The 22743-nt window shown below is 39.6% G+C and overlaps 1 protein-coding gene across 3 annotated transcripts in view; it reads right to left on the bottom strand.

The window, feature by feature from the left end:
* GADL1 (glutamate decarboxylase like 1) overlaps positions 1 to 22743 on the bottom strand; it is a 163630-nt gene that overhangs the window by 31309 nt on the left and 109578 nt on the right. For all 3 annotated transcript variants that reach the window (XM_021387862.1, XM_021387861.1, XM_021387863.1), the window contains 5 exons: positions 21355 to 21419; positions 21014 to 21095; positions 14944 to 15143; positions 7528 to 7579; positions 4442 to 4531 (listed from right to left, as the gene is read on the bottom strand). In XM_021387862.1, coding sequence (XP_021243537.1) covers positions 4442 to 4531; positions 7528 to 7579; positions 14944 to 15143; positions 21014 to 21095; positions 21355 to 21419 — 489 coding nt within the window. The remainder of the gene's footprint in view (positions 1 to 4441; positions 4532 to 7527; positions 7580 to 14943; positions 15144 to 21013; positions 21096 to 21354; positions 21420 to 22743) is intronic.

Consider the following 22743-nt stretch of genomic DNA (forward strand, 5'->3'; position numbering starts at 1 on the left):
AGCAACAGGTCTCTAATATTACTCTTTAAATGCACTTTAAAATATTACTTAAGGAACGCAAGGCATTTAAGCAATAACATTTTGTATACAAATCTTAAGTGGAAATACACTTGCAGTGATATTTTGTGCATCAGCTTGAGCTCTCTGCATTTAATACTGTGGTTATAACCTGTGTTATTCACCTCTACATGCTACAAAATAGATAGAGAAAACTTTAATAATACAATTTGTTGAAGCTCTTGTTTTCCCTTCCCATTCAAACCTACTACCATAGTAAATATATATTTTGAATACATAGAGAATACTGAATCGGGTTCTTGATTAGCATTTGATTTATACCACAAAGACCACAAGATTCAGAGGTTGCCAAGGCAACACCACTTCAACCCCTTTATATTTCTGCTTTGATATGAAGCCTCTCATTACATAAATGTATCACAACCTCAGTCAGCATGACAAGCTATTTTACAAATATGCCTTCAGTTAGTAGACATCTATATTCTTCTGTTAAGTGGGGGGAAAGGTAGGAACAAGGTTGCCCTTTACTAAGTGGGAGAGAGGAGGGGCAAAAATGACATGCCAAGCTATATGGGCTTTATTATGAAGTTGTATCCTCAGCTTTCTAATATTGTCAATAAAGTTTGCATTATTTGTCCAAAAATCCACGAAAGGACAAGAAAGCAAACAAAACCCCAGGAAACAGAGTCCTAAATTATGATGCTGGAATTTTGAATAATTGAGACTAACAGCAGTGTACAAAAGCTTTACTGAACCATTGGAAATCTGATATTCCAGCACACGTTGTTTACAATTACAGCCCAGGCAAAAATTTAATAAAGTATAAAAGAGATGGAACAGAAATCTACTGAAGTTTTTTATGCCACAGCTTTGAGGACTTTGGTACTTGCCAGTAAGTACCACGATCCTTCTTTACTGTGCAGTATTCGTTACGCAGCAGCCTACCTACAGTTTATGTTCCAGACCCCCTTAGCAAAGCCAGGCTTCATAGAAGAGGGCTCTTTTAAAGACAATTCTGTTTCTCATTCTTAGTCCTCCAGACCACATAGAGTCTGAGCAAAGTGCCAAGCTGATCTAGAACATATAAGGAATAACTGGATGGAATGGTTAGCAACAGAATGGCAGTAGATCTAGATATGTCCCTCCAAATACTTCCTAGTGCACCAGCAAAACCTGTGCTTCCAGGAGGCTTTTCTGAGACAGTATTATCAATAATCAGCTAGTTCTGCATCACCTGGAGACATTCCAGTATGAGTTGAATTTTTGACCTTTGAATTTTTAAACAGAAGATCGTTGCAGGTAAGAATAAGCACAGATATCAATAGTTATGGATAAAATATGAACATTCGAATGGCATAGGCTTAAAACTTTGATTTCTCTCCTCACTTCTACTTCTGGCTTATAATTTCCAATTATGCTTAAATCACTGTGCCCAAGTGACACATTGATTGTGATAACCAGTAAACAAAGCAAATCTTGCAGTTCATGAGAGGGAGAGGAGAAAAAGCTCCACTAGGGGGCACATACAACTCTAGAAAAGTGATTCCAACGCTAGCTCCTTCCCACCACGAATTATGTCATTCCAGGTCAGTAGCAGCAGCTCCGATTTTGCAGTGACAAAACAACCACACTTACAAGTATTTCTAGTTGAATTGAACAGTAGCTCTCCAGTTACAAAGATTTCCATTTCTCTGGTTTCTATAAGAAGAAATCACTCTTAGGAAGAATGGCATTGTATGCCACCTTGCATCACGAGAGTTATGCCGTCTGCTATATGCTGAGTACTACAAAATATTCAGGGCATGGACCATCCTGGACTGCACACATGTATCCAGTGCCTTGATGCACTGTAAAAAAAAGAACCAGCTTCCCCATACATCTAACTCCAGCTGCAATTCTAAGACATGTACATGCTGCAAGACCATAGTTGCACACATAATTCCCTATCTCACTGATTAACAGGGTGATATACCATTTGTTCTGGTCTTCACACTTCCACTTCTATGTTGTTTCTCATTCTCTAAAGTGAAGTGATGACTCATGACCAGCCAGTGGCTGTTTCAGGTCTTCCAGCACGCTCTTTTCCATCACCTTTCCATTTTAAATGATAAAATTCTGAAAACAGCAAGTTATACACCTACAGCCCACACAAGAGCCCAACACTTAAGAGACAGAAACAAACAAAAAAACACTTGGGAAAAAAAAAAAAAGAAACTTCAGATAGACACAGCTTATGTAGGACAGCTGGAAGACTGACATCAGAATCAAGTATCATGCTGTGATCCAGTTGGCCCTGACATTTCCACATAAAGTGGGCCGTGAAAGTTGGAGAAGAGCCAGCACATCAGAAAACCTTCACAGTTATTTTGCATAGGACTATGCAAATTCTTCATGAATCTGAGGACTTGAGATCAGGGTTATTGATTTATCAGCTCTCACCAGCACTAAAGCATACATAGCTAACCTTAGAAGACATCATTTTATTTTTTAAAAATACTGCTGAACAAGAGGTTTAATAAAATCAATCACTTGCTCAAGGGATCTTTAAGACATGTATTTCCTTAATTATTGTCAGATATGCTGGTCAACAAAAAGAAAGATTAATTTCTGAATGAGTAGAAAAACTGTGATGTTTAAACATTATGTTGAAAGACAGATTGTGAACTAAAGCATCTTAATGCTTAGTTTTGTGAAATAATGGGAAAATGCAGGAAGCTCTTGCAGTCAGAACTGCACACATCCCCCTCTGCCTGCTGATGGCATGAGGCAAAACTGTCTCCAGACTACATATTCTCATCACTTACACCTTGCTAGTAAAGACACATTCCTACTTGCCCAGCCATGTATTTGCACTGATTAATGCAATACACAGAATGGACTATGGTGTTTGCAACAGCAATCTTAGGTCACAGAACAAATTGACATTAGCAAAAAACGTCAAGTCAGCCTTATTTTGTGTGAGACTCGGTGCTGCCCTCTCACCTGCTCACTGATACATGTTATGTCCCATGGTGTGTTTTAGGATTTTGGTTTTCTTAGTTCTTCATCAGAGGCACTAAGAATCAAGAAAATGTCACCTTGCCAATGAAAAGCATTATTGAAATCTGCAGTAGTGCTCAGTTCTTGGGAGAAACGTCATGCAAGTTCTCTCCCACACCTGCTAGGAATCTGCATTTCTTGGCTCAATCTGTATCATTACTGTTCCCCACCATGACTGGGAGCACTGCTGTGCAGCATAGCAAAGAACCAGGAATTCAAAAAGCCACTCACTCACACACAATGTATGTGCTCAAAGCCATTCATTGTGCTATATCCATTCCCACCTCAGTCCTCTCCCTGGCACACATAAATCAAAGGTGGCAGCTGCAGCATTATTTCTTCTATGCCTTCCCATTTCCCCCTCTTTTCAAATCCTCGCTCCTGCACAGATATAGAAGCTGTTACACAGCTATGTATATGTATATATATGCCTTCCAACCTAACAAGATTGGATGGATAGATCACAGTCTATCCACGCTTTGTGAAAACATGGTAAAAGCACACCCTGGCTATGCACAACTTTGTACTGCAATGGTTAAATATACTTTACAAATCAACACAGAGAGGTTTAAGGAAAACCTCGCCCCAAAAAGACCACAGCATCCAGCATATTGAAAGCAATTCCTGAGAAAGCTGCTGAAAGAAAAGCCAGCTTTATAGGAAGTATGCATATCTTTTTAATACATATCAGAACATAATTTTAATTTCTAGTAAGAAATTCTAGGGAAAAAATAAATGCAGAACACTTAATGAACTTAATTCCTCACAGAAGAGATTATTCAATGATACATAATACTAGTGTCTATTATTTTCTTAATCAAGTCTTAACAACTGATTTCCAGTTAGTTACTACAAAATTTCTCCACTGCTTTTTTCAAAATGTTCCCGAATTTAAACCTGAACGGCAAAGACTTACCAAAAACACTCAGCAATGAAGTTTCTACCATTGTATTTCTATTTTCATTTTTAGGTTGTTTAACATCAGAAACTTATTCTTAAGCACTTCCTCACCTACATTTTCTATGGTAATGTGAGAGGAGTTCCAAGGACAATGTTCAGTGTCTGAAATAGGTAATGAATACTCTGTCTAGACAGGAGATGCAGACAAGACTGTTCATCTTCCCTCAGCTCTGCCATCCACTAAAAGCATTGATGGTAAGCAGAATAATTGTAAATGTCTGCATTTTTTACATTAAGAAAAATATAAATTTGCTTTGTCTAAATAGAGAACAAAATTAAAAATCCTACTAGTATCTATTTAGCAATTAGATCACTATTCTACTGGTGGTTTAATGTCAGTAAAAGCCAGGGACTATTTCACGTTCTTACATAGTACATAGGTACATCAGTAAGCTACAGAGAATACTGTTCGTGTGACACTCACCTGGTGTAGCTTCTGCCAAAATTCAGGACCATCCTCCATTTTTCTTAAGCTTGGTGGAATGTACCAAAAACAAACATTTGCGTACTCCGGCTAAAAAAGAGAACAAGTGATTGCTTATGAAATATAACAAATGGGACAGGAATACACATCACAGCTCATCAACAAGTTCTGCCTTATTTGGGGCAGAGGAAGGCTTTTGAGATTACACTTTCTTGAGTCATCCTTCTCCAACTCATCTTTTGAAAAAATAAATAGTTTTTAACACTGTCCACTCTCCCTGCTGCCAGAAAATGGAATTCTATTGGGACTTCTTCTTCATTTCTTAGCACATACCTACTTAATTTTGACTTGCTCACTAAAAAATTTGGTTGGGGAAAAAAAAAAAAACAGTGCAAGACAGGCATAAAGAGCTAATTTATGGATTTCAAAACTGTGTTTTTCTCTTTGAAGTTACTACATTTTCTTTTTACTGTTCTTTTATAATAGAAATTTCCTATGATACATTTTACACAAGCTCATTATTTTTGGCACTATTTAGCATTTGCACACCTAGTCATTTTTCTACTCAACTGTGCCAATTTCCTCTTAGATCATATGACATGCAGCACACTATGTAGTTATGGAGTTAATGCTGGTCTTCTCAGATCCTGCTGTTTTTTTTATGCATCTCAAGATGCTTTGTTTGATACATGCCATATTCTGGAAAGATCTTGTCCAATGTCTAAGCAGGTCTTTTGAGCAAAGACTGCACATCTCTGCTTCCCTCCTGAGCAATGTTTCATTTAAACTCGGTGGAGAGTAAACTGCAAGCCTCCTGACAAGAAGAATGGATGTTCATCATGCATTATAAAAGAAAGCACTTTGTTTTATGAGGTTTCCATTTTGTCTGTAATTGAAAAAAGGCTCCCAGCAGACCATTCCAGAATCTGACTAAATTTCATGCTAATTTGGAATAAATTTTATTCTTTTACCTGTACAGATAGCAATAGCATGAGGAGTAGATATGTGTTCCAATTCTATCCAATACTACCACAACAACACTCAGTTAATCTTGACCTATATCAATTGCAATGCAGTATTTAACTGGGTTGTAAATCACAACATGGATTATAAACTAACACTCCCTCTCCCTCCCACACACCATCCTCATTAGTATGGTTGAACGAAAAAAAAAGAAGTTAGAAGAAAGCTTGATAGATGGATCACACCATCGCTTCGTCCCACTGAATGCGGCTGCTCTTACAACCGATGCAGACCCTGAATGAGGAGAGCCCACCAGCTGAGATGTGCTCTTTCATGAAAGGGCACTGGGAACTGCTCATATCATTTTCTGCCTCGCTTCAAAGAATTCATTAAATGCAATTTAATCACCAAGGAGAATATCGTTGTCAGCAGGAACAGAACTGCAAACCTGCCACCTGCTGTCACTGAATGAAATAAAGCTCAGCACTTGAAGTTCCATTTCTTTCCCCAAAGTGCATGCACTAAGTACACACAAACACAGATCCTGAAGAGGCAGTGATTTACTCATGAACGCAAGCATGAGCTGACTGTTGGAGGGTTTATTCTAAAACTGAATCAGATGGCAGGACGAAGCAGATGGCATATATTACCATATTGCCACGGCCTATATTGCCTCCTTGATTGTCTCTGTTTCCTTTCACACATCAGATACTTTATCCCCCTCTGAAAATACCATTCATCCTAGAAAAACCCAACTACTCCCAGCTATGCTTCACTATTGGTTGTCATCTTGTCACAGTTCTCATCCAAGTAGGTAAGCAGTTATACCACAGAGGAGTTCAAAATGACACATGCACGAGTGGTACTTCTAGGCTGCAGGGCAGTTCTTGTTACAGGACTTTCTCTGTATCAGAGGATCACCTTCCCAAGATTCTTGTCTGAAGTCCAATTTCCTTTCATAAAGGGCTCACTAAACTGGCCCTAGCTGACCTTCATTAAATTCTCACTGCTTGTTCTCTTGTGCTCCTGAAAACTTCTTTTTAACCTTCACTCAACCTCCTCCTCACAGCCTATACCGTAGCACCCTCTCCAACCCCATTCTCAATCCAGGTGTCCTGTTCCTGAAGGAACTAAACAGCAGTCTCTGCTCTGACCAACATCTTTCACATCTACAGTAGATCTAGCCTCACTGCCAATCCCTTCAGTAATGGAGAAAAGAGAGTTTTTTAATGAATGTGCCACTTCAGTAAGCCAATCAAGTGCTGTTGCCCAGCATTCTTCACTCCATATTCAGTTTCCCAGTATGCACTTTCAAATCAGCAGTTTTCAAAGTTAAAGGAAGAAGTTTAAGTTCTACAAGTGGTATATTTTATATTTCATGTTAATTCTAGCCTAACCTGGAATGCTCATTGCATCAGCAAACGAAAACCAAATCTGCATCTTTACATTTGTTGTTTTCTGAGTGCTCTCTTGCTATCTACAGTACTCACCCAGCAGTCTTTCACAAGTATACACTTCCAACAATGCAGATGACAGGTCTTTTTGATGCCCTCTCCCCCTTTTCAATCCCAGATACTAACCTCAGTAAACAAACGGCTGGGGATAGGCTCAAAAATGAAAATCTTTAGACCTGCTCACTCTCCCCTAAGCAAGACCATGATCAAATATTAAGCTGACAGGTTTAGCAATGATGAAAATTAACAACATTTTGGTAGTTTCTAGGAAGATGGTTGTAGAAACAGAATTAAGGGGAAAAAATGGACTTCAATGATGAAAAGTCCATTTTAGGGTCAAAATATTCTAATTATTCTTCCAGCACACAATCTTATCTGTAAGTCTGGCAGGCACTTCCTTTTTACAGTCAGACTCTTCATTTTCACAGAAAAACACTCCATTTATACATCCCGAGGTAATACAGGCCCAGAAGCTATGAAAATGGGCAGACTGGTGGTAGGGAATACAGACTGGTGGTTGGGAATACAGAACATATGTGTTCAAGCACATCTGTGCATCACAGCTTATTAAATTATACACTTCAAATACAAAGTGGCATTTGGCTAAAAAGAACAAAGCCAAACAACAGACAAGAAAACACAATAATACCATTTCAGTTCAATTCTCACCTCCAAAAGAAGCTGAAATCCTTCTCTTTTCTTAATTTCTTCCACAAGGTATCTGTAATTAAAAACACAGGGGTTTACAACGTAGAACAATACAAAACATACAGGCAGGAAAAAAGCCCTTGAACACACACATCTTTCTTCTTTCCCCTTTTCTTTCCCAAATCTCCTTGAAGAAACTGCAGAGTTAAACCTCATTTCTACCTGCTGTGAAAATATAGTAACTATCAGCTCCTGGAAACAAATGAAGGCTACAGCAAGCCAAGGAGCACTGAGGAGAAGCCAAATTCTGTCCTCAGGCACAGATTTTCAGTGGAGCCACACGGCACAAATTGATCCTATTTACATCAGGCTGTGAATGTTCCTGATGCAAATTTCCATTGATGCTCTCCACAAATTCCTCAACCTCTTTTCCTCAAGTGCTGATGCTGTGCTGTTGTCTTATTCCCTGGTTACTTACATCTCTTGCACTATGACTATTGTCACCAGGATCCTGTAGTTTCACCCAGATTTTCTGCTACTGTCCTTGTTCCTTATTTTATACCACTGCACAATAATTCCTGGTATAATAATTCTAACAATGTACTAAAATAGATTTTTTTTTTCTTTCTCCTGTCAGCATGCAAAAAAAAAAAAAAAAAAAAAAAAAAAAGAAGAAGAAGAAAGAAAGAAAGAGAGAAAAAAAAGCATTTAATAGAAAGATCTATTTAAATTAACATTTTGGATCTAAACAGCATCAGTTTTTTTAAAACGTGACCTCAACTTTGACAGTGGCAGATGTCACTCCAGAACTCTGAAACAAGGATAGTTTGTCATAGCTAGTGCTTCACAGAATCACAGAATCATAGGGGTTGGAAGAGACCTCTGGAGAAGGGACCCTAAAGATCATCGAGTTCTAACTCCTCTGCCATGGGCAGGGTTGCCAACCACGAGATCAGGCCGCCCTGAACAACTCTCTGCTAAAGGAGGTTGACTTCTACCCGACTCAAAGCCTTTTCCAAGGAAAACTCCAAAGAAATTACCTCAAGCTCAGACAGTATTGCCATGTCAATATATTTTTAGTCTTCTATACAAAGGTGTTTTCTAACAATAATGAAATGAAGACTGTCAAACTTCAGATCTTGTATAAACCTGTTCTTCTGTTGCATTCATTCAGTAATTTCCTGCCTGCAGCTGCCTTGCTGGTCATCACACAAATAATTCCTTTATTCGCTACTAGAGGGAGAAAAATATTGTCTGCTGGTCCTACTTACACCCCTGAAATCTGCCCTCATGGGCACACTGCCAGCACAGCCGCATCTGCAAAGCCTGAGGTGCAGCAGAAACAGGTCAGCTAGGGAGAGAGTAAACAATACTCTAGATAGTACATTTTCCAAACTGAGCATGGGGAGTTGCCACATTGTTTATCATTAACAAGTACCATGCATGTGACTCATTGCTTCTTAGCACACGTTCCAGTAAAATGACTGCTGTGACAAAGTGCCAGTTCCCAGCAGCACACCTCTATGACTTGCACTGAACTGTGCATGGATTAGATGTTTCTCTTCATTGTAAGAAGTCCAGGATCTGGGTCTCCTCTGCCATGACCATTTAGACCCTACTGTTTGTTACCTGGCTGTTAATGCCCACGCTACTTTTTAGGCTGAAAGTGAGGCACACTGAAAGGCATGCACGAGGATAGATACCATGGGAGAGGGAACCTGTTTCTATCAGTGAATTGTCTGAAGTAAAAACAAGATCAATGCTTCCATTCTGTTGATTAGAAGATACTTGTCTGGGTTGTAAAACCAACATCCAGCACCACCAGCAGGCCATTCACAAAAGAGTGGCCCTCAATCTCTTTTTAAAATTAGATCATGAAAAAAACAAGGGTTCTTCAAAGGGACCTAAGTATGATCACCTCCTTTTTTGAGGTCTTAAATTGTGTTAGAGCTACTTTACATTGCTTAATAGGCTTCCCTCTTACCATGAGTATCTTTTATTCTTATACTATCATCTGATATAGGAAACCTGATCTTGGTCAAGTCCACAACGCTGCTAATCATGTTCTAAGTCTACTGTCAATGGTCTAAGATGGCAGCCATTAGAAAAACCATCACCCATGTTTTATCTTGCCAGGACCGTTTAAATCACAGAATGGTTTGAGTTGGAAGGGACCTCTATAGATCATCTAGCCCAACTCCCCTGCAATGAACAAGGACATCTACACATAGATCAGGTTGCTAAGAGCCCCCTCCAGCCTGATCTTGAGTGTCTTCAGGGATGGGGTATCCATCACTTCTCTGTGCAACATGTTCCAGTGCTTCACTACTTTTATCATGAGAAGCTTTTTCTTATATCCAATCTAAATCTCCTCTCTTTTAGATTGAAACCATTTTCCCTTGTCCTATCATCATATATCCTGCTAAAGAGTCTGTCCCCTTCTTCCTTACACCCCCCTTTAGATACTGACAGGCTGCTCTCATGTCTCCCTGGAGCTGTCTCTTCTCCAGGCTGAACAGCCCCAGCTCTCTCAGTCTGTCCTCACAGGAGAGGTGTTCCGTCCTCACAGGAGAGGTGTTCCATCCCTTAGATTTTGTGGCCCTCATGCACTCCATGTCTCTCTTGTACTGAGGACACCACATCTGGACGCAGTACTCCAGATGAGGTCTCAGCAGCGCAGAGCAGAGGGACAGGATCACCTCCTTCAAACTGCTGACTACACTTTTTGATGCAGTCAAGGATACAACTGGGTTTCTGTGCTGCAAGGGCACACTGATGGCTTATGTCCAGCTTTCCATTCACCAGTACTCCCAGGTACTTTTCAGGAGGGCTGTGCTCAATCCCCCAGCTTGTATTGGTAGTGGGGGTTGGTTTTGTTGAGCCTCATGAGGCTCTCCTGAGCCCACTGCTCGAGTCTGTCTAGGTCTGTCTGAATGGCATCCTGTCCTTCAGGCACGTTGACTGTACCACATAGCTTGGTGTCTCTCACAAACTTGCTGAGGGTGCACTTGATCCCACTGTCAATATAATTGATGAAGATTTTAAAGAGCATTGGCTCTAATTCTGGCCCCTGAGGGACATCACTCATCATCTCTACCTGGACATTGAGCCATTGATCACTATTCTCTGGGTACAATCTTGTAACCAGTTCCTCATCCATTGAACAGTCCACCCATCAAATCCGTATCTTTTCAATTTGTAGAGAAAGATGTTGTGGGGAACCATGTTAAAGGCCAGACAGATTACATCTGTGGCTCTTCCCTTGTTCTTTGGTGCATAGAAGACCACTAGGTTGGTCAGGCAGGACTTGCTCTTGGTAAAGCTGTGGTACTGGTTGTCTCATATCACCTCCCTCTCTTCCATGTGCATAGCTTCAAGGAGGATTAGTTCTATGACCTTCCCTGGCACTGAGGTGAGGCTGATAGGTCAGTAGTTTCCTGGATCATCCTTTCTACTCTTCTTAAAAATGAGTGTGATGTTGCCTTTTCTCCAGTCACCAGGGACTTGACCTGACTGCCATGATTTTTCAAATATCATTGAGAGTGGCTTGGCAGCCACAGCAGCCAATTCCCTCAGGACTATGGAATGCATGTCATTGGGACCCACAGACTTATGGATGTTCACATTCCTCACGTGGTTGCAAACCTGATCCTTGCTTATAGTGGGAGTGACATTGCTCCCCCAGTCCCCACCTTCCAACCCATCTGACTGAGGGGTGTGTGAAGAACAGTTTCCCGTGATGACTGAGACAAAGTTTAGTATTTCAGCCTACTCCTTGTCTGTTTTTACCAGCCTGCCTGTATTGCTCACTAGAGGGGCAATATGCCTTATTGGACTTCTTTTCTGGTTGATGTATCAGTAGAAGCCCTTCTTATTCTTCTTTGCACCCCTTAGAAGTTCAGTTCCAATTGGGCCTTGACTATATTGTCCCCATCCCTACACAGACTAGCAGCATCCTCTCAGGATACCTGTCCCTGCTTCTACTCCTGTGCATTTTCTTCTTGCTCTCCAGTTTGACCAGCAGGTCCCAGCTCAGCCGTGTGGTCTCTTGCCTTCCTTTCCTAACATCCTGCACCTGGAGATGAAGAGCTCTTGTGCACTAAGGAAAGCAGATCTGCCAGCTCTGCTCCACTCCATTCCCCCGTCCTTGAGAACAGGGGGTTTTACTGACTAACTCCCTGAAGACCTGGAAGTTGGCTTTCCCACAGTTTAGCATCCTGATTTTACTCTCTGTCCCACATCCCTCATGACTCTGATCTCCACCACTGCATGATCAGTACAGACCAGGCAACCTCCAATCCTAACACCAGCAATCAGTTCATTTGCATTGGTGAGCAACAGACTCAGTATTGCATCCCCCCAGTGGGGCTGTCTATTACTTGGATCAATAATTTATCCTTGATGCATTTCAGGAGCCTTCTGGATTGCCTACAGCTCACAGTACTACTTTTTCAACAGACGTCAGGGTGGTTGAAGACTCCCAGAAGGATAAGAGCCTCTTGTAGCTGGAAGAAGAAGGTTTCATCAACAGGCTCTGCTTGATCAGGCAGCCTGTAGTAGACATCAACCACAAGGCTCCCTTTGTTGCCTCTGTCTCTAACTCTCACCCATAGGCTTTCGACTTGCTCATGGCCATTCTTTAGAGACAGCTCTTCACGCTCTCTTTTTTGATGTAGAGGGCAAGTTTCCTCCCCTCCTTCCTCACCTGTTGATTCTGAACAGCTTGTAGCCATCGATAGCCATAGTCCAGTCATGGGAATCATCCTAACAGGTTTCAATGACAGCAACTACATCATGGTTTTCTAGTAGCGTGGTGGCTTCCAACTCCAGGCTACGTGTGTTGGTGTAGAGGCACTTTAGCTGAGTAGTCAGCCTTGTCACCTTTTTGGTGGATAACTGCTTAATTCCTTTGAAGTATTTCCCTTGAGTCTTGTTGTCTTCAGCCTCAGTGATCGCTGGCTCATTGTCACAAGATTTCAGGTGTGCTGCAATGTTGCCAGCACATCTCAGGGCGACAGGCTGAAGGCCCCCACTAGCACCCTGTCCCTCTAGCCTAGTTATGTCATCCTGTATCTTATCATGGGCAGGCTTGCTATTATTCTCTTACCCCTTCAAACCTAGTTTAAAGCCCTGCCAATGCCCTGCTGGTCTGTGTCTGTACGAAGTCTGTAATTCATTTGATGGCAGTGGAGTAATTTACTCTGCATCTTTCCATGGCTGACAGTGGAATTTTATTATCACATCACATTTGCAGAATGTCAGAAGGGCTTGAATCTCAGTGTGGTCTGGCATGCACAGAGAAGTGCTATTTGCTATGATTAAACCTTGCGGAAAGTGAGGGGTGGGAATCTGCAGCGAAAGTAGACATATGTCTGTTAAAAGTAGGTGTCATTAAAAGAAGAAAAAAGGCAGAAAAACTGCAATATGCTAAGGCATCAAGTGCAGAGTTGGATAGAGTTGGATATATAATATATTAAGACTATCCATTATATTGAAAACATGATTCACTTCTAAACCAAGAAAAAAATTAATGGAATAGCCAATAAGTAAAGTTTGATGCAACAGAAATACATGACTGCAATTACCTTAAAACCTTTGCAGTTCTAGCTATCCACAGAAAAAAAAAAATCCTGCACTCAAGTACTGCAGCCAATGTACCAATTCCAGAATGAATCCAGGTCTGTGTTCATGAGCACTGTAATACTATCTTAAGTAATATCAAAGTAAAATCTACTGTAACAAATCAGGAGAAAGACTGCACAGCTGTTGAGCAGTTAAGAAACCTGGCATAGTGCCCAGTAAACCTGATGTCTCAGCTGCAAAGTGCCCATGTACATGCAAACTGAAGATAGCAATGCGGTTACTATAAAAAATATACTTTATCAGATAATGACTAAGAATTAATTTTCTTCTTCAAGCAACAGAAAAAAAAAAAGAAAAACAAAACCCAGTCATCTGTTAGAAGTGAATTCAGCTTAGAAGCTGAATCCTAACATTTAAAGAAAATATTGATCCCAGAGAAGTCATTAATCACTCTACACTCAGTCAGATGACTTTGGCCAGTGACCTTCATAAGGCTGAATTCTCCTACTGATAGTGGAATGAATTACAGACTCTGTACAGACATAGACCAGTACAATGCTTCAGAACAAATACAAGGTGCAATCTAATCAGAATATTTTAAGGACATATAATCAGTCAAATAATTAGTGGTTTTGAAGAAATCAGAGAGAAAAAGGCCAGAGCTCAACTGAGCTCTTCTGGTTTTGGTTCTCTCTTTACTCCTCCCTAATCCACTCTGGGTTTAAGTCATGGATGTTTCAACTTCTGCTTTATGTGACTTTGATAAAGTGACACTATTCCTCTAATTTACAGTAAACATTGAGCTCTTTTAAACTTGGTAGTTTATACTAAAAATAAAATGGCAATATGATATGGATGACTGCCTTTAAATACTAATTATTTGCATTACAGTAGCGCATAGGTAGCCCAGGAGTGGGTGAAGATTTCAATACAATTTATCCTGTACAAATTTTAAACAATCACAGTACTTCAAGTGAATTGTTTTTAATGGGCCATTATGCTATATCAATATTATCTCTTCTATCAGAATACAAAACAACTGGTGTACAGGAGTTTATTACCAGAAACTGAGACATCATCACCACTTTAGAAACACCTTCTAGCAATAATTTCATGGAATTCACATGTGAAATCCAGTTCTCTAAGACTAAAAAAGTAGTAAAATTGAAACAAAAAAAAAACCCAAAAAACAACAACCAACCACAACAGAAAGACATGTTTCAGCTCCTAACTGAACATACTATAAGCATTAAGAATTTCAGTAAACCTATGAAAAAAAAGTAAACATCCATTACCAAGAAGCAGTCTGCCTGTCTTCATATAGCTCTACTACTTCCTAACATTAGCAGCATCCTTGTATGAATTTCCCCACAAACAACACTGGCATTCTGTGTTTCCTCAGCCACGAGGAATTATGTAGACAGAAGAACGACAAATTCAATTCTTGCTAGATACAGCTCAGAACCTGGCACACAGTGCTCCTTTTAACATTAATACCAGAACATACAGTTTTGAGTTATAAGTGGGAGGGAATGCTGGTAAGCACTGTCCTATGCCTAGTTCATATAACATAAATGTTAAACAAAGTAGATTGATAGATGAATTCAAATTTTTTTTTTTTACCAACATCTATCCCTATTGCTAGAAGGAACAGTTACTATTAAATATTTTAGCAAATTTAATCACAGTAATTATTAATGCTATTGCTATTAGTTCCTTCTTCGTGTTTTGTAGAAACAAAAGGGGGAAAAAAGTAACAGTTTGATCTGTTCCAAGTTAAGAAGTGTCAGCACTGTCAGCATTTCAGACAGTCAATGAAAGAGACTAGGCATATTCAAAATTGTGAGGATGTACCTAGCCAAAGCCAGCGCCCTGTTCACTCTCTCCTCAAGGCCTGTGGTTCCCAATGCTTTCCACATGAGCCAGAATTTGAATGCATCCGGACGTCTGCTGCACTGAATGGACTTGTCGCCAGTGTCGTAGCTGACATCATAGAACTTGTCCTGCTGGAACAGGTATGCAGCCTTGGCAGAGTAACACTTCTTCAGGAGGCCCTATTGGAAACACAACAGAGGCTTAGATTGGTGATAAGAAAGTATTAAAACTTTTTATCCTCACAAGCCAAAGCCTTTTTTCCTGTTTGAACCAACCATACAGTAAAAAAGAAGCGTATGTACAGGACACCATTCACAGCTGGTTATGTTTTAGAATGCTGGATGAGCCTGAACCCACTGAAGTCAGCACTGACCACAAGAAAACACTGCAGGTTAAAGAGCAATTCTGCCTCAAATCTCAAGAAATGGCAGGAGTGAGTACCATAGAAACAGCTGCCCAAAGACATAAACATATTGGGAAGACAGCGAAAGAGAAGTCTGTGTCCACTGCTACAACCTGTAGGTCAGAAGAACAGACTGAGGAATTTCCTACACTTTCACAAATGGCTCAGTATATTTCTTCTTTCCTCAAAGGCCAAAGGACTTTACACATGGCACAATTAGTTGTGTGTGAGGAATGTTTTAGCGCCAAACCTAAAGGTTTAGCTTTGAGCGGTAGACAGCCTCGGAGGATTTAGCATTTGTTATCTGACTGATTGAGTGGGAATACCATTGACAGATTAGTATACCGCCAATTTTTATCTCCATTCACAGGTCAGACAATTTGAAAATAAGCCTCAGAAAAGTACGTTAGCGTACTTTTGATTAAGGATTTTTTAGTGAAATTATTTGTAGTCAGCAGTCTCCAGCTTCCATCTTCTAAGAGGCTGTCTAGGCAGAGATGGCCAGCAGAAAACAGGCAAAAATAAATGAGTACAGTGGCACGTTCCAGCAAAGAACAAGGCTATGAAACAGAAAGCAGATAAGTTGTTACAGGTTTAAAGGTGCGGGGGAGGAAAAGAGGCAAAGGAGTGGCCACTGGCTGAAGAAAGCGAAGAAGAGAGAAGAGCTAGCAGAAGGGAAGTTATAAGAGCAGAGATGACAATGGCCTTGCAAGCAGCCCAGGAGACAGGCAGGGTCTTAGATTTGTCAGAGATATTGCATGTGTGAAAAAAAATACCTCTAAAATAATACTAGAATAGAAATTCAGATGAGGTTAAAAACATGGCTACAGCATCTGATTGAAATCAGATGTCTATGTAAGGGAACCAGAAATCCTCCATACAACAGAGACCAATAAACAGAAGTGCACAACATGGCAAAAGATGCTACACTATGTAGCAAGCAGCATAGTTCATTTTTTAATTGAGCATCAGTCCTCAGTTTGAACCAAGCGAACCAACTTCAGCCATCTATCTGCACTGGCTGCAAGTCTGAATTCCAAATGGCAGTAACTGACAGCACTTTTAAGAAAAGTATGATATTCTTGTAACAGAGGTACAGTTTTTAATCTATGTTGCAATGCACTGCTGATAACTTTAGAACTAGTGAAAAAAAATAGAGAAAGAAGATTCAAGACAAAGAATCCCAAAAATACATGAAAATGAGAAATATTTGGTTGGCATATACAGGATAGCCTCCTTCTGTCCTAACTTTTTCAATTCCCTTTGTCAATACATTAAAAAAATAATAATAATAAACAAAAGAAACCCCGCATGCCTATCTGAATAGCACAGAGAGAGAAAAACAACAGGAAGAAATCTTCTCCACTACTTCTGCAGGGATTCAAATTTCTGTTACTTTCCTACTCTCCTGGTGCTTCCAAAGCTGACAGGACATGCTGGTGTGATGGTCATTTTCTATCTGTTCATCTTACCAGTAATACAATACACTCAAGAAATCCTGCTGAAGATACTGTCTACTCTCATTCTCCAGAGGCAAGTACAGTAACGTCCCTGGGACATCACTGGACCAGATAGGAGAAAAAAACAAAAATTAATGTATTGTGTGAGGGAGAGGGAATATGCCAGACCAATGCAAGAAGCAAGGTGGAGGAGCAAGGGAAAAGCTGCAGGATAGGGTGTGGGACAGAAGGAAACAAAAAGAAAAAAAAAATCCAAGATACATTTTCTGTTCAAGAAAGCAGTTACTCTGCGATCACTGCTGATGCAAAAGTAAAAAGCTCAAACATGCTAAGCACATTAAATGTCATCTCTGTTTTCCCAGTCAAATGAAGGAAAATTATAGAAGAATTGAAAGAAAATGTATGCTTGCTAACTCAACATTGTCATTCCCAAGACGACCTCTATGATTGTCCACACAGTAACTGAGCTGCTACATCAGCTCAGAAGAATCTCAAACATTTCATTAGAACTGTCTTATTTGCAAGTTTGAGATTCTTCCTTCCTTCAGCATCTTTTATCTGTTTCTGCCCTTTGATCAGAACTAATTATAGTGCTCTGCCTTATACTGAGGCTGTTAAAGTTTCAGAAAATGGAAATGTACTTTCATAAAGGCCCTAGTCCGCAGTAAGTTTCTAAGAGCTTTTGGTTTTGATTAAGTCTGTAGATAGTTGTCACATGTTATAATTAATGGTAAATAAACAGTTATTGATACTAAAACTAATACGTACAAGCTCCAGTTCTTTACAGTACGTAATTCAAAACATTTTTCCTCATTGAACACACTTATCTACTGCAAGTCTTTGGATCTCTTTCCATTTCCATTACCAGTTATAAGTAAATTTGAATTTTGTTAACACAACATGAATAGCTTTTTCTCCCAAGACAACATCTTCCTGATTTCATTCATCTAAAGCAAGGACAATCTTTTGAATGGCATACTTGAAAATTTTCAAAAGCAGTGCACTACAAAAGGCCATCCCTGTAATTCGCTTCAAGAGGTGAGAACGAGCTCTCAGTGCTATCAACTCCAAAAAAGAAAACAGGGTAAGCAGAGTGCTTCCTGAAGCTGCTCCAGAAGGAGATCAGTGAATTAGATATCTTTGTGACACTGCTAATGATGAGGAAGAGATTACACTGTAGGTATGTCTACCAGAATCAATCAATAATGTTCTGTGCTAAACTGGGAGTTCATTAGCTACATTCTTTTGGATTTTATTTTTAAGTAATAAGTGAAAATTCTGTTCATTCCCCAGAATGGATTACTAATTATCTAACTTAGATCTGAAGAGTCACAGAACTTTGGCATTTGTAATAAATATTTGTTCTCTATATACATGATGATAATAATCATGCTTATATGGATTACTGCAAGGACAAATTGGAGTAACTGTGAGATTTTAAGGGATTATGCACAACCTAAAGCTGATTCATAGCATTTTAAGAACATACAAGAACAAAGTACACTCACTAAATCTTTCAGAGTATCAGTCCCTCCAGCTCTGTGTTTAAACAAGCATAGCAGTTCATACCAGAGCAATACAAGTTTGTTCTGAGAAAGTATATCTTGTCACAAAAGTGATGAAAGTTACTCAGGTTATGGCAGTGAAGAAGTGATAGATGTGCATTTCTTGAGTGATTTAAGCACTGAAAAATTATTGTCGTTGATCTGATCTTTTTCAGAGGATTAACCAATCTCTCTTCCCCTTTGGTGAAAACACTTCTTTCTTCTAATCAAGTCAAACACATATTTATTTTTTTTATCTCTGGCTGGAAGATTTCCTTACTCAACATTTCCCTGTAGTTTATCATTTTAAAAATCTGCATAGAAATGTAAATACAGCATTTCATTCGAATAACCTAGTTGCAATGTCTTCAGATTATTAGCACTGCTAAAGCACACAGCTTCACTGATACTATGTGGCAAAAAGAAAAAAATCATAATAATAATAATAATTATTATTATAATAAAAAACTACAACCAAACCAGTCACTGTTACTGCCACTAGTAGGAAATCAGGATGTTACTATTTTATCAGATATAATTATTCTTTCTCAAGATCATCTGTTGAAACAAAGCAAAATACAAAGCTTGGTCTTTACATCAAAAAAATAAAAAAATAAAATAAAAATCACCCAACTCCAATGCTAATATTATCTACAGTTTCCAAGTAGGCCTTAAATCAAATGGGCAGTCAAGCCAACAAGATTTCCTTAATGACACCTTCAAAGGGAGCTAAGGCTTGATTCTAAAGTGGGACTTAATATCAGGGTTTAACATTTTGCTGGTCTGATTTCTTGAAGAATTCATCATTTCAGAAACTAACCTCTTGAGGCTACTTGAACATTTACTGTCAGAGCAATTTGTGCTAAAATCTTCCACCTCCCACCTCATCATCCTACTCATGGTGTGAGGGGATTACGTTCGTGTTTATATGTATGTTTCATCTGTGACATTAGGCACAAAATGCTAAAGTGCCAGTTTTCAAGGAGTTAAACACAAAGGAAAACCCTCTCCTCCCCACGCAGAGAAGTCTTCCACTTTCCAGACCATGTCTCACTGTACAATGGAGTCTGATCGTATGATCAGTAATGCTTTTATGGTTTCACCTCTCAGCTGCCTAGAATTGATCTCTACAAGTACTTCTGACACAACACTGCATAGCTGTGATTTAGAAGTGCAATAGGATTGCTCTAGCAGATATTACACTCTATGGAAGAAGAATACAAAGGCTAAGAGAGTCCTGGAGTTGGAACAGTGTTTGTAAAGTGATTCTAAATGCCAAGACTGCTAAAATATTCCATTCCTCTCCATTTCTTTACTCTCTCTTCCAGAGAAGTTTCCAGTATGCAGCCCAAGTAGTCTAATAATTACCTGAGGCTACATTTATGTACTGGGCCTAATTAGTTAAAAATACAGCACTGAGTTCTTCCCAAGCCTGCAACTTAGAGTCTAGATTAACCTTGGTCAGTAACTCTATTACACTTCTTTTTTCATTCTCAAATAAAGATAAAATGATGGACAGGTAGTCCTGGAACCTGTTATCCTCTTTAATCCCACAAACTCCAGCCTAAGGAAATGAGGAATCATACATCTTGTTCTTCTGTCATGTCTTGCCCACAACTTGGAATTAACTGCTCCAAGAGAGCACTGATTAGTGTCTATGCTCTTTAGATCTCGTCAGTTCTTACTACCAGGAGTTAGTAATCAGTTACATGGACAGATAACTCGCAGCTGAACAGAAACTATCAGCTGTTTTGACAGAGACTTCTAAAAATAATTTACAAACCATGACCACAAATCAGTGATGCAAACTTCAGGGACTTCATATCCACATGATGTTCAGTCATTGATAAACCAAAGTACAAGCCAAATCTCACCTTTATGGTAGACAATGTACATAAGCTTTTTCAGGGCTGAATTTGCAGTGGTGCTTTAAAGAATCTTTTACTGTTTTCTTTATTAAGATAGAAGAATTCCACAAAGACAGAGCAGATATGTCACATTGCAGACTCAAGTCACTTTTGCACCACTTGACATCAGAGCTTTGTTTACCTGCTAGATCTTTTAAATACTCATGTTTTTTGGAAAACCCAAATTACCCTAGTGATGAGGAGAAAACTAGTAGTTTGAGAAAAGAAGGCTCAGCATCTTGAACAGCATGTGCTCCAACTATCCCTCTCCTCTCTCACCCTGGTGCACCCATGCAAGGAGATGCAAAGAGTAGCTCTGCCTAGATGGCACTTTCTGAACAATGACACAGTACTACTGCAGTCCCAATGGATGGCAGCTATCCTAAAGACTTTGATAAGCTTGGTGTTTAAGTACTGCAGACCCAGCTGACAAAATACTCAATTCTGAATGTAAATCATATACAGAATCTAACTAGGAAGGGCACCAGCTGCAAAGTTTGATCAGTGATGTGAACAGTGACTTGGATCTGTTTGGTCCTGCTCTCTTAATCAACCTTTATTAATTTCTTGGTGAAATTGAGAATAGTATCAGTTAGCATCATTCAGCCTTCGCACCGCAGTGTATAAAACTGACTCACAATTGTTCTCTTTTTCTCTCCACTTCTGCATTACAGCAATGCCATTCTACCACATCAAAAAAAAGGAGAAGGAAAAAAAAAAGATAGAAGGACTTACAGAGCTGTCTTTCACCAGAAGAGCGCAGCACTGAATTCCTGCCAACAGCATTTTGTGGGGATTCCAGGCAACAGAATCAGCCCTAAAAATTTATAAAAGGAGAAAGGGGAGAAGGCACAGAAATTGCAACTATAATAATTGGTACTAGAATCAAAAAAGCCTAAATGCATTCCAAACAGATAAATCAGATTTTCCTTTTTTTTTTTCCCATGCACTCATACGTTCAACAATCTCTAAAATTATTAATAATACATATTTTGGAAAACACAGCTTTGACAGAGGCCATTAGGCTACATTTGTCCATCCCTGATAAGAGTGACCACGAACGAAAATTGCATTACCTTTGGATGCCATGAAGAAGTCTGCGATGCTTCCTCGATATCAAAGCTGAGCCACCCCAAGAAGCCTGTTGGAAAATTTACAGAGCCAAGGCAATGTTATTTTTATAAAGTACTTAGTGCTCTTTTAATGATTCTTCATTTAATGATTACTTGCCATGTTTTATCTCATTTAAAATTCAGTTTACTACATGGTCAGTGGGCTAAATTTTGTCTTCAGCCTCACCAACTGAGAAGAAAGATAACTGCTTGGAATTATGTCTAAAATAGAGGAGTTGATGTTTTTTTTTAGTCTGTGAAGAACGAGATACATTCCCCTTTCTGTACAAGCAAGGGCATGAATATAAAGGCTTCTGCATAACCACGTCCATTCCAGAATCAGAGATGCTTCCAACCCTCTAGCCTAAACTTAAGCAATGAGAGAAGAAAGCCCTGTTTTGTACATCTTCATCCTCCTGGCATCTCATCTGTGAGAAATGCTCACAAACAAGAAGAGAATGACAATCTGCCAACTGCAAAGCCCAGGCTCAGATACTCCATGGAGTTTTGATATGAAAAGTGAAGTCTGCAAGAGCAAGAGCAGCATTTCTGTGACCAGCAATCCAACTGATGTTAAAACGGTGTAGCACTCACCACATCTATCTCAGGTCATCTAAGAACTAGGTGTGTGGTCTAAGCATCACTGAAGCATTCTCTGTAGTGAATAGCTCTCCACTGAAACTGTTTATCCTCTTATCCTCTTATCTATTCCAGATGCCTATCTTTGAGTGACAACTTTTGCAGATGTCTCTCTCCATGCACTCCAGAAGGAGCCTAGACAACAAGCATATATTACACACATTTAACTTCTGGACACTTCAAGTTAGGGAAGGTGATTCTCATCTGTGAATTCAGAAAGGACCAGATAGCACCTGCCAGCTGCAGTATATCTCCAGTTCTCAAACATTTATCCAGGGGGTCAGAGTGGTGTCATACACTGTAGTTGAGAAATTATACTGAACTTGAAAAAAGGATTATCAGCATTTATGAAGACAGAATCCACATAAAGTAAGCAACACTCCTCAGAGATGCAGAGGAGGCATCAGTTCACAAAACATCCAGACTCAGCTTATTGTAAAAAAAGATTTTGAGTTAATGAAGAAAAAATCACCGCTGTAAAGAGTCTTGATTTAAGTATGGTGAACTCATGCTTGCGTGGCTTTGGGTATTTTGGGGAGGGGGGGTCGTCTTTTTGCTGGGGTTTTTCTTTTTTGCCTGAAAAAACAGCTGTGAGAGCTGATCTATGAATCCGTGTTAGCTTCACATGCTATGCATTAGGAGTAAGATCTGCTGTCTCTGGGAAACAAGAACAGTAAAGGTTCACAAGGGAAATGAATGGTTAATAACTTGTCC

Source organism: Numida meleagris, chromosome 2 (genome assembly GCF_002078875.1).
Source record: "Numida meleagris isolate 19003 breed g44 Domestic line chromosome 2, NumMel1.0, whole genome shotgun sequence".
Taxonomy (NCBI): Eukaryota; Metazoa; Chordata; class Aves; order Galliformes; family Numididae; genus Numida; species Numida meleagris.